At 40.6% G+C, this 12,876-nt stretch overlaps 1 protein-coding gene across 1 annotated transcript in view; it reads left to right on the top strand.

Moving 5' to 3' along the window:
* LOC133817282 (callose synthase 7-like) overlaps positions 1-6,060 on the top strand; it is a 56,213-nt gene extending 50,153 nt beyond the window's left edge. Inside the window, exons 36-41 of the mRNA XM_062249754.1 lie at positions 2,479-2,588; positions 3,343-3,563; positions 4,029-4,859; positions 4,958-5,008; positions 5,362-5,541; positions 5,672-6,060. Coding sequence (XP_062105738.1) covers positions 2,479-2,588; positions 3,343-3,563; positions 4,029-4,859; positions 4,958-5,008; positions 5,362-5,541; positions 5,672-5,911 — 1,633 coding nt within the window. The 3' untranslated portion in view covers positions 5,912-6,060. The remainder of the gene's footprint in view (positions 1-2,478; positions 2,589-3,342; positions 3,564-4,028; positions 4,860-4,957; positions 5,009-5,361; positions 5,542-5,671) is intronic.
* Positions 6,061-12,876: the final 6,816 nt, after the last annotated feature.

Raw genomic sequence — 12,876 nt, 5'->3', positions numbered from 1 at the left:
TATCACTGAATGATGGAGAACCTCTGAACTCACCAACAAACTACATAAGCATTATAGGGGCCCTGCAGTACCTAAGTCACACCAGACCCGATATATCCTTTGCAGTCAACAAATTGAACCAGTTCCTAAAAGCTCCTACAACAGCTCACTGGAATGCTACAAAAAGAATTCTGAGGTATCTCAAAGGTACCATGTACCATGGATTGCATATATCTCCTGGTGAACATCTGAATCTAATTGGATTTTCTGATGCCGACTGGGCATGCTGTCCAGATGACAGAAAATCTATTACTGGTTATTGTGGTTTTATGGGAGACTCTCTCATTTCTTGGTCATCAAAGAAGCAAACCGTTGTAGCCCGCCCTAGTACTGAATCTGAGTACAGAGCATTGGCTCAACTTGCTGCTGAACTATCTTAGCTGCAAGGACTTCTTAAAGAAATGAAAATACACTTGTCTGCAACTCCTATTATTTGGTGTGATAATATGAGTGCAAAGGCCATGACTGCCAATCTAGTGTACCATGCAAGAACTAAGCACATAGAGCTTGATGTGCATTTCATTAGAGACAAAGTAATGCAAAGGCAGTTAGATGTTAGATATGTTCCCTCTCATGATCAAATAGCTGACTGCTTGACCAAGGGATTGTCACCAACCAGATTTCACTTTCTGAAAGACAAACTTCAGGTGAAGGAATCACCCTGCCGTTTGAGGGGTGGTGTCAAGAAATGATTGGTGACCTGGCTGTCTGTGTGGCATTGCTGAGCTGTCCTATGATTTGGGAGTAATATCATCAGAATATTTCTTGTGTACTAATCGTACAAATTCTGTTATGATTTTGTTAGCATTGTTTTCTGTGCTATATTCCTTTTGTAATCTCCCTACACCTGTCAATTGTACAACGGTCTAATCCTGAGTTATAACCCTTAAATATCAATGCAATTGCCTCATGCTCATTGAGCTGAGTTTTTCATCTTCTCAATACTCTGTTTTTATCATTTCTTATCTCCCCGCTGTCGTCCCCTTCCACGAGCAGATCCGCGACCACGCATCGGGCTAGACAGTCAGCGTCCCCTGGTAGACGTCTGAGCGAAATGAACCGAAGGTGGCTGAACCTCAATAGTTGTTGTGGAAGACCATTTCTGAAGGCGATTTTCTTGGCTCAATAAGAGAGACTGAACCTCCTGTACATTCAAGTTCTTCTGGCTCAGTATATTGTTTATAGCTCCATCATACTCAGTTGGCAATCCATTAAGGATGCTCATGATGAGTTCGCCTTCTGGAACTCGGTATTTAGCCAGGAGCAGAGTATCGACAATGTTTTCCATCTTTGCAACATACTTCGATATGGTCTGTGAGCCCTTCTTCATGGTTTGCATCTAATCTTTGAGTTCCATAACACGATTCTTGCTATTATTGGAGAACTGAGTTTCGAGAGCACGCCATGCTTCACAATTGGTTTGACAACGGACCACCTGGCTCAAGATCGAAGGTGTGAGAGATGAGAGGATCCAACTCAGAAGGAATTGATCTTCACTGATCCATAGTGTGCACTTCGGATTCACGATCGCCACCAATTCTCCTTTCTCATCCATGATCTGAACTATCCTTGGAGGTCCTGGAGTTTTTCCGAACACATAGCCTTCTAGAACGTAACCTCTTATGGTAGGGACGAGTTGTGCATGCCAAGAGACGTAGTTGTACCTACAACAATTTCAGAGAGATGGTGGAGCAGAGAGTATTAGCGAAAGGAGACAAGCCGACACGTGAAGCTGTTGGTGCGGTCACGGTTGTTGTTGCCGAAGTCGCCGGAGCTGGAGCCAGAGTATTGGAAGAAGACGCCATGGATGGATCATCGTTGTCTCTGATACCAAGTGAAAGAAATAACAAGAGAAGGAAAAACTCAATGAATCACAACAAGGAATGAATGAAACTCTCTCTCTCTCTCTGAACTGAGAAAACAAGAGAGGCATTATATTGTATTTATAGTCGTACACAATGTTACAAAGGCATAACATAAATCTCTAACAGAATTTTAACAATCTAGTGTACAGTACACGATATTTAACAAATTTGTTAGTTCATTACAACTACTTCTCAGCTACAGTGGTTGAGTTGTCCGGGTTCGTAACAGTCTGGAAGTCTCTTTGTTTATTCCTGAATCTTATAGGCAGAATGATTTGCTTTCATGTTAGGGTGAAACGTGATCATGTGAAAGTTTTGTGTCTTGTTATCAATTTTCCATGACACAATTAATAAATTGTTTGTGTGGCTTTTTCTTAATTATCAAGTTCAAGACTTGTGTAATATATGATGCATATATACAATTCTCCAAGCCCAACCACTTTTTCCTGACCATAAGCGTTCGTAATTTAATCAAATTTATTTTTCTTTAATCTGTACGATTTATTTTATATTACTGTCATATATATATATATATTATTATGCATATTTCTTAATATTATTTCTTAACTTACAGGGACCAGTTCCATTATGGCCACCCTGATATTTTGGATAGAATCTTCCATATAACAAGTGGGATAATTAAAGCATCAGAAATAAGAACATTGAGTGAAGATATATTCGCAGGTAATATTAGTTAATTATAAAATCATTTGAGTATATTGAATTGCACGTTATCTAAATACAACTCTCAAAGTTCTTATAACACTACCAGAAACGAGATTTTTCCCAATGCATTTTTGCATCATTAAAAGTACCTGAAATTCATTGGGAAAGCTCAAAACTCTTTTCCGTTGCATTTTTGCGTCGGCAAATGGCATCAGATAAAGTAGGCCACTAATGAATCTTTTCCTAGCGCAAAATGACATGTGTTAGCACAAAATACAATCACCGACGAGTTAAAGCCACGGAAAATTGATATCACCGGTAAAAAAATGTTGTGGAAAAGGCTTTTACCGGTGCATTTTTGCACAGAAAAAATTCTTTTACGACGCGTCATGAAAAGTGTATCGATATGCCTAACAATGGAGACTTTTCCCAAGGCAAAACTGCGCCACGAAAATATTTTCAGTTTTTTTTTCAATTTATATTTTTATAATTTAATCTTTAAAAAAATAAAATAATCAATTTTAAAGAAAAGTGAATTAGAATTAAAAATGTATAAACATTACAATGGTGTCTACTTTTAAAACAAACAAAACTAACACAAAATTATTAAATTGTCTTTCAATCAAATTTTAATAGTCAAAATAATCCAATAATTATTTATATATTTATTTTTGGAAGCTAATCCAATAGATTTAGATGGATAATATTTTGACAAGATATTATTTATGAATTAATTGTTAAGTCCAATATTAATTAATTTGTAAAACTACAGGCTACAATTCAACTTTGCGCGGAGGATTTATAAAAAATAACGAGTATATCCAAGTTGGTAAAGGACGTGATGTGCGTATGAATCAAATTTCAGTATTTGAGGCCAAAGTTTCAAATGGAAATGCAGAACAGACAACTGATTATCGGCTTGCACGTCATTTTAACTTCTACGGAATGCTATCATTTTACTTCACCAGTGTTGGTTTCTATTTTAGTTGTATGGTAAGTAAGTAAGTTGAACTTAATCTATATAATGTTTTTTATTTTAGTAGTATATGGCGCTAATCTGGTGCAATTCAAGTGTCCTGGCAAATAATGCATGCATAGATAGTAGTTTGGTGGCAAATTCTGGAAATATATATCTACATTCTTAGACCAAATGTTTTTATCTTTGACGTCGATAAAACCGATTTTGGCTAGGTTAAGTTAGTTAAATAGATCATCATATAGCAACTATACTTGTGGCATGTTGTTATTTCAGCAAATAGTTTAAAAATGAATGAAATGCAAATGAATTGTCATATTTGCAATGATTGCTATAGTTCAACTTTGTTTTCAAATTAACTTGTCACATTTAAAAGTATTACTTTCAATAATTCATGTCATGGTGTACGTTGATAGTGGATATACATATAGTGTGCATTTTTAACAATGTACCCAAATGTGACATTATATATGTTGTCTCAGGTAACAGTGGTAACTGTATACGTGTTCTTATATGGACGTCTGTACATGGTTTTGAGTGGAGTGGAAAGGGAGATCCTAAATAATCCATCCATAGTCCTACATAATTCAACCATAGATGATCCAACCATACTTCAAAACAAAGCTCTTGGAGACGCCTTGGCTACCCAATCTGTCTTCCAATTAGGCCTGATACAAGTGTTGCCAATAGTCATGGAAATTGGCTTGGAGAAAGGGTTTCCAACAGCATTGGGAAGTTTCATCATCATGCAGTTGCAGCTAGCCTCTGTGTTCTTCACATTCCAAATGGGAACAAACGCACATTATTATGGGACAAAATTCTTACACTATGGAAGTTCTAACCGTGAAACTAGTCGTGGCTTTGGTTATTTTAATGCAAAGTTTGGCCATAATTATCGTCTTTACTCACGTAGTCACTATGTCAAGGGGTTGGAGATTTTGATCTTATTAATTGTGTATGAAGTCTATAGGGACCCTTACCCTACTTCAAAACTCTATTTGTTCATCACTTTCTCTATGTGGTTTCTTGTTGCTTCCTGGTTGTTTGCTCCATTTGTATTCAATCCTATTGGTTTTGACTTGAAAAACACTGTGGATGATTGGAGGGATTGGAAGAGGTGGATGGGGAATCGTGGTAATATTGGCATCTCACCTGAAAAATGCTGGGACGCATGGTGGGATGAAGAAGATCACATCAAACACATGGATATTCGAGGAAGGGTGCTTGAAATCCTTCTTGCATTTCGCTTCTTTATCTATCAATTTGGAATAGTGTATCACCTTGATATAGCTAACCACAACAAGAGCTTAATGGTATGATCCTTTAACACTATTTTTCTCTTAGGTCTTATCAAAATTTAAATTTGATGTTTAAGGCTCAATCTTACATAATTTGATTTGATTTCGTCTAGGTTTATGGACTTTCTTGGCTAGCCTTGGTAGTTGCTCTTCTTGTTTTCAAGGTAAGTCACTCATTTTATGTTCTTTCTATGGATTAATGTTAAGAGGAAACGTAAGGTGTCCAATACTATATGAAATGCAATTTAATATTAAGTCTCACATATTTTAGTTTAATAAATAATGATGGATGTACCTCTAACTACTTAGAATGTGTCACCTCATGTAGTATTGGGCACCTTAAAGTGTCATAAATAAACACTCTTATTCATGTAAATAATTAATATATCTGGGAAAATTATGTGAGTGAGTAACTCAAGCAGCTCATTTGGACTCACACAAACAAAGCAAAAAAAAAAGCAATGTTTTATGTGATCTGGCTTGCTTCTGCTCATCATATATAACAATTTTTAATCAGATGGAGCCCATGAGAAACCGTATATTTTGGACCGATTTCCAGCATATCATTTTCAGAGTTCTCAAAGCGCTTTGCTATACAACAACCATGAGTGTCCTAGTTCTAGTATTTGGCCTCACTATATCGGATTTATTTGCTGCTATGCTTGCCTTCTTGCCCACAGGGTGGGCCATTGTTCTGGTAAGTGTCACAAGCTCATGCCATTTGTCTTAGATAATTTGAATGTAGTATTAAGGGGAATACTTAATTATATCTAAGCTCAGTTCTATTATATTCTCATTGAATTTATGACCTTGTCTTTGTTGTTTAGATTGGTCAAGCGTGCAGGGGCTTGTTAAAGAGGATAGGACTATGGGAATCATTAAAGGAGCTAGCAAGAACATATGATTATATAATGGGACTGATAATCTTCACGCCTAAAGCCATTTTTTCATGGTTCCCATTCGTATCAGACTTTCAAACTTTCTTTCTCTTCAACAAAGCATACAGCAGAGATCTCCAAATTTCAGCAATTCTTGCGGGAGGAAAAGAGAATACAGACGACAAATAATTTAAGAGTTTACGTGGAATTGAATAGTGCAATTGAGACTACTATCTCCATTATATAGTTACAAAAGAGCCGAACTAATACTTTATGGATAATTTTAACAAAAGAACTGAACTAATACTTTATGGATAATTTTAATAAAATATAGGAAATTTTGCAGTGAAACTTCTTATTTAGTTGTTTTTATTGCCCTTATTTAGTTGTTTTTATTGCACTTAAATATTTATTTAAATAATGTGACAACAATACTACCTAGTAAGTGTTTATTTTATTGCGGATGTTATTTCACAACAATACTACCTAATAAAGGGTATGTAAGCAACATCACGTAACTCCAAAAAGTGTCATGTATTCAACTAAAATCTAACTGTCCCAAAAATTCAACTTGGACTTTCGTATCGTCTTCCATGTACACATGCTGCTCCAAACTACTCGGTCTTCTTCGACTTGTCACTGCCTGCAAGGAATTCGTGACATGAATTGTGGCTCCAGTATCTAACCACCAAGTATTTGAGGACACATCAATAATATTGGACTCTAAACAAACCATCACAAGACAATTATTTTATGTCTCTATGTGAGCTTTGAGCTTTCGACAATCAGCTTTCTTGTACCCAAAGTTCTAACAAAATTTGCACTTCCCTTTGAAAAACCCATTCTTATGACCAGTATAGGATGAGTCTGACTGTCGATTCCATTTGGAACTAAATACTTTCTTCTTAGGAGGCTTTCGGTCACTAGATTTATTGAGAGTGAACTTTCTCTTGTGAGAATTATTTGGATTTGCCACCATGGAGAAGCTTTTTGCCCTTCCTTTTCTCATGTCCTCTTCTTCCTTGGCAAGAATAGCAGACATCTCCTCAACTGTACATTGCTCTTTTTGAGCATTGTAGCTTGATCTGATCGTATCAAATTGAGATGGAATGGTCTCCATCACCAACCATACCATGTAGTCCTCAACTAGGTCCATAGCCATAGCCTTAAGTTTGTGATAATAGCCCATGAGCTTGTCAATGTAAGCCCTATTGTCACTTAATTGAACCATCATAAATGGTGTGATGGAGCATGTTCAAGTGTTCATTATTCTCATTCCTTGAGAATTTCTTGTACTTTTCCTTAATGGCAGCAAGAAAATCCTTTGCATTTTCGGACTTAAGGAATACTATCACGAATGGATTCATTCATGGGATATCTCATGAGCATATCAAGCAACAACGATTGGAGTGTTCCCAGTCCTCATAGGATTTCTTATCCTTCTCAATCATCAACATGCTTAGATGGTGCATCAATTCTCAAGGCCAAGTCCACTTTCATGAAAACCAAGTTCATCGTGATAGATTCAACCCACTGCTTGTGGTTGGTTCCATGCAGTGTCAAGATGGCAGGGATATCTAGGAATGCTTAAAGCTGTATGAAAAATAAGAACAATAATCATTAAATGCATGTTATAACAGGGTCATGTCATTTGTGTTCTTTTCTCACAAATTAATTATCTCAAAACAACAAATGATCATTATATATGCTAGAGTTCTCAAATACATATTAATTTACTATCGAGAAGGTAGACAAATTGTGGTTAATAATTTTAATTGATTTTCTTTACCATATTAAGCATCCTTACCAAGAAATTATTATCGATAGGATAATTAATTACTCATATGGATCTTAATATAATTTTGAAGGAAAAAACACAAAATTTAAATAAATAAATATTTAAATGTTCCTCATCACTAAATAGTTTAACATGCTTAATCTTACGACAGGCAAGAAAATAAGCATTCACTATTGTTTAACAAATAATCATGTTTATGCCACAAAAAGATTAAATACAAATACAATTATGAAATGAAATTCATGGATTAATCTTGTGCATAAACATATGAAAATGATAGGATTAAAAATTGAGTAAAATGGGGAAAAATTGGTCCAAAATGGACCTCCCACGCGCCCCCACACACCAAAAAAAAGTTCCTTTTTTAAAAAAAAAAATCATGCACTTACGACATGTCGTTTGCATAAACAATAACCCTCTATAACAATGAAAATGATATGTTGTTTTGTCTTACAGAGACAAAAATGACATGTCATTTTGTGTCATCCTTGAGCTTCAAATGGGCGAGCGGGTCAAAATTTTGACCCGGTTTTTTGCAGGTTCGACCCACCTGGAAATGGCGTCTCCGGCCACCATTTTGGCCGACGTCGATTGGGTTTTCATCCCCTTTCCATTGTCGTTTGACCTCTAATCTCCATTCCACCCATTTCTACTCGAAAATTAACAAGAGAACTATGAACCCAAAAATGGGTTTCTCCATTGTTGAGCTTCAAAAAAGCTCGGTAATTTAGCAAACCAACACAAAGAAAAATCCCAAAATCAAGTTGAAACCTGTAGTGGGAAAATTCTGTCTACATGATCCATGAAATTAGTCGAACTACCAACCAGGCCCAACAAGCCAACCAAACGCTATCTTGAGTTTATATTTGTATACTTTATCTTAACAAAAAGAAGGGCGACAAAAAATAGGCCTTATTATTAACTTAACATTCCTTTGAGACTTTTGAAACTTCTAAGGCAGTCTCTACGTATTTTGTTTGTACTTAATATTTTCCGATTATACTTGAAATCTTCTAATTATTAAGAACTTAATTGGATTTATTATTTTATCATTGGTCTTGGATCAAAAACCTCTTTTGACTCTGCGTCAGTGATTCTACTATTATTAGTGAACAATAATTCCTTTATAGAAATCGATGACATAATTCCAATGGATATAGTAAGTCTCGCGTGGGCTGCTTTAATGGTAGTCTTTACATTTTTCCTTTCACTCATAGTATGGGGAAGAAGTGGACTCTAGAAGTACTACTAATTGAGTTAAGGAATAAAACTCTTTCAATTTTTTAATAGATCGTTTTTTTGGGAAAAGCCTTTACTTTTTTTATGTCAAGATTTGCATTTAAAAATGGAATTTGAAAATATTTTCATTTCAAAATTCTATTGTATTGGATTCTAGTGGATAAATGTATTCTATAAATAATATAGGAACTCTTTCAATCAAACAAATATTGTAATTATTCCTCTGTTCGTATTTCAAGAAGTAAAAGGACTACAAACGGTCAGAAAATTATTCTAATCGAATTATTCATAAATTTTCTACATGGACAATAACGAAGAACAAAACCAATTTTACTTTTTTCTGGATCTTCTGTCAACTGCTCAATCAATTACTTCTTCATAGAATTATAACAAGAAAATTACTTGATTTTCTTTTATTATATTATCCCCATACCTTTCTTTTTTCCTTCATTAATTTGATTCTTTCTTTCAATGGATATCGAAATTCCATATAATTCGAATTAAAAATGAAAAAGAAATCTAAGAATTAGAATCGTAGGAGTAAGAGTTGTATTGCGATCATTTCAGATTGATTGGAATCAAGAAAAATCAAATAGATGAAGCAAAGAAATAGAATTGAGACATACTACTATGTACATTATATATATGGTGTTATCCCCATTTCCTGTCGTGGGCCCAGGACGATGGTCCAGGCCCATGGTCTGAGCGATTGGATATGGGCCCAGCCCAGGCCCACTTAGTACGGGAGTAACCAAGGACGACGGCCCAAGTGTGGTTCTGGACCCGGATGGTGTCCAGGAAGATGATCCATGACAGTCGCCCGGGAGACGTATGGCCAGTTAGGGATACGGTCAAGGTATACGCAAAACGATCCCAGAGCCTGGTAAACGGTCCGGGCCTGTGGTAAACGAAGAGGGATAGAGGTAAACGAACCCGGGTCATGTCCTCCAGGTTGACAGGAAAAGACATCCATGACCCTGAAGCCGCCCCACGACGCGTGGGAGCTGTCCCCACTTTTCACCTGCGTGAAAGGCCACCTCGGGATTGTACGCCGCTGGTTCAGACCTGCGCTGCCAATGCACTGCCTGATCTTGTCTCCTGAATCTGCTTCATTATTCGGAATGTCCAAACCAAAAGCCCTATTTTGTCAGGCGGAGCATAGGCTTTGGGCAGCCCCAGTGGGCTTCAGTCTCTCTTCATCTTTTGTATTTTTATCCTTTGTATTGGGCTTCCATTAGAGAAGCCTAGGATATTTATCCTTGATGGGCCCAGGTCATACCCGGCCCAAGCCCCGTGCTCCTGTGAGCCTATAAATACAGGTGGCAGAGCACTGGAGAAGGGATCTCTCTTCGACTTGTATACAGTTACTCTGTCAAAACATAGAGAGAAACTCCATTGTAAAAGACTTTCCAAGCTCTAATACAACTGACTCGTGGACTAAGGCTCATTAACGCCCCAACCACGTAAAAATCCTGTTTTTATCTTATAAATTCCATATCATTAGTCTTACCTAATATTCATTAATATAGTTTCCGAAAATCTCGGTAAACATTTTGGTGCTTTCATTGAGAGCCTGAGAAAGCTAGTGCTAACACCAAACCCCTACTACAATGGTGAATACAAGACACACCACTTTCGACCCTAGTAACCCAGAGCAGGGCAATGGAGATCAGTTGCCTTCCCAACATCTTCCTCAGAATCTGCCTGAGAACGCTCCTCCTCAGACGTCTAACCTTGACGAATCGCAAGACTATGAGGGTGGAACATAGAACGAGGAGGATTATTATGAACAGGAGGAAAACAAGGGGGAGTACCACGACGAAGCTGCGGATCCCGAGATCTCTAAAGGAGAGCCCCACCAGCAGGACCTGGAGGTGACTAGACTGAGGCAGCAAGTCCTGGACCAAGAGGCCAGGATTGCTGAGCAGGCAGAGGCGCATCGGCGGATGCAAGAATCTTTCCAAGCCCTGCAGGCATTCATAGCGCGCAGGGTCCGGCAACCAATCCCCTAGCTGGCCCACTTCCGGGAGCACAACAGCCTGCTTCGCAAGCCCGAGTCGGGGTCCCCGAAGAAGCGAGGCTGACCCCTCTCTCGGAGAAGTTTCCTGAGCCAGCCCCAGGAAATCCGGACAGGGAGAAAAAGAAGGCCAGTGGAAAGACTTGAGAAAAGAACACCCCCGTCATGAAATCCGAGACCCGTTCCCAGCCGCTCCCTAGGAAAGAGAAGGTGCACCCCGTCCTAGGACGGGGCCACCCGATCGATCCGCAGGGGACGCGGCCGCGGAACGCACGGCCGCAGTACGCCCCAAGGCGAGACGAACGAGAAAGGTCTTTGCACCCAAGCGCCTCGGTAAACAAAAATCGTCGGGAATGGCCACGCAATGAGGAGCGTCATGCCCTTAGTTCAGGGGACGACACGTCCCAGGTAGACCTATGCGACGAACTGAACGCTCGGAAAGAGCGGGCCTGAAAGGAAAAGATCCTCCCCCGAGGTGGCGACCTTAGGAACAACATCAACGACAGAAGGAACGAAAGAATCCCCCTGGAGGATGGCACGGCAAAGCAGCTGGCTGCTTTGAAAAAGGTCACGGACCGTTTGGTCCGCAAGCAGAAAGGAGCAGATACCGACTCCGATGAGGAGGACAAAGAGCCATGTGTGAGGCACATCCTGGACGTTGTGCTCTCCAAGGGGTTCAAGATGCCAAGCCTCACCGCCTATACCAGAAACACCGACCCCAGGGATCATCTGTCCCGATACAACTAGCTTATGACAGTGGCCCACGTCAGCGATGACGGCAAGTGCCTCTGTTTCTCGATCACTCTAGGTGGTCCCGCCGAGAAGTGGTGGAAAAGACATAAGCCGGGATCCATCCAATCCTGGTCAGGGCTGTAGTCGGCATTTCCCAAGCAGTTCATGGCCACCATATGGATGGACATGCAAATCAACGCCCTCACAAATATTAAACAGCTCCCTGCAGAGACACTGAGGGCCTACATCCAACGCTTCACTGAAGAATCCTCCAAGACAAGGTGGACGACGGACAACACCTGGTGGCATTGCAGTCTGGGATCCGGGCCGGGTCCCCTCTCTGGGATGACATGCAGCGTAGCAAGGCGGCTACCCTGGAAGAGTTCATCAGGAGAGCCCAAGGATTTATCAATTGGGAAGAGGCTCAGATCCAGGCTTTCGGATGGCCTCCGGACCCACAGCCAAGTGCCCAAGCGTTCCCGGGGTACGGGGTGCAGTTCCCGGCGCAGTCCTACGTCACGCCCCCAATCGCCCCGGGACCCGCCGTTACGCCTGGAATCACCTACACCCCTACGGTGTACGGTCCTGCCTCTTCAAGATATGCCACGATCCAATCCGCCCACTTTTCTGGGTACGAAGTCGCGCCAGCGGGTCACAGCGTTGCCCTCGTCGAGGCCCAGCAGTCGCAAGCGGGAGTAACAGAGGCAAACGTAAACCCCTCCCGGGGGAAGAGATTTGGCAAAGGCCAAAATCGGTCTGAACCGGCTAAAAAAGGAAAAATGGGCTACGAGCCCTAATATTCATAATACACCAATCTGGTGGACACCAGGGAGAACATCTTCCTGGCCACAGAAAGGGCGATCCACTACCGAAAGCCTAGCCCCATGTTAAGAGGGGGGAGAAATCCGAGGGATACTAACAAACGGTGCGCCTACCATAAGGACGTGGGCCACACGACCGAAGAGTGCCGGCAACTCAAGGACGAGATCGAGAATCTCATCAAGCTGGGGCATTTCCACCAGTGGGTCAGGATGCCCGTGGGAGTCTCGGGCTTGTCAGCAGGTCCCGGACAACCCACGGTCCCGGGAGCACCCAGGGCATACCCGCCTCAGGGAGGGTATGCACAGGAACCGACGGCACAGACCCCTCAGGGGGCCCCTGTCGCACAAGCACCCAGCCCTGGAATGCCTTATCCATCCAGGACAGCACCCCCTCGTGTGGACGGACATGTAGCCACCATCTCGGGCAGACCTCACCTGGGAGGGTCGTCCAGGAACGATCAAAAGCGTTACCTAAGCGAGTTCGACCATGATCAGGAGGTGTGCGCCCTTGTCCAGGCCCCGGCTCAGCGCCCGAAATTGATGAACC

This window comes from Humulus lupulus, chromosome 2, assembly GCF_963169125.1.
Source record: "Humulus lupulus chromosome 2, drHumLupu1.1, whole genome shotgun sequence".
NCBI lineage: Eukaryota > Viridiplantae > Streptophyta > Magnoliopsida > Rosales > Cannabaceae > Humulus > Humulus lupulus.
This window is presented reverse-complemented; position numbering and strand designations above follow the sequence as displayed.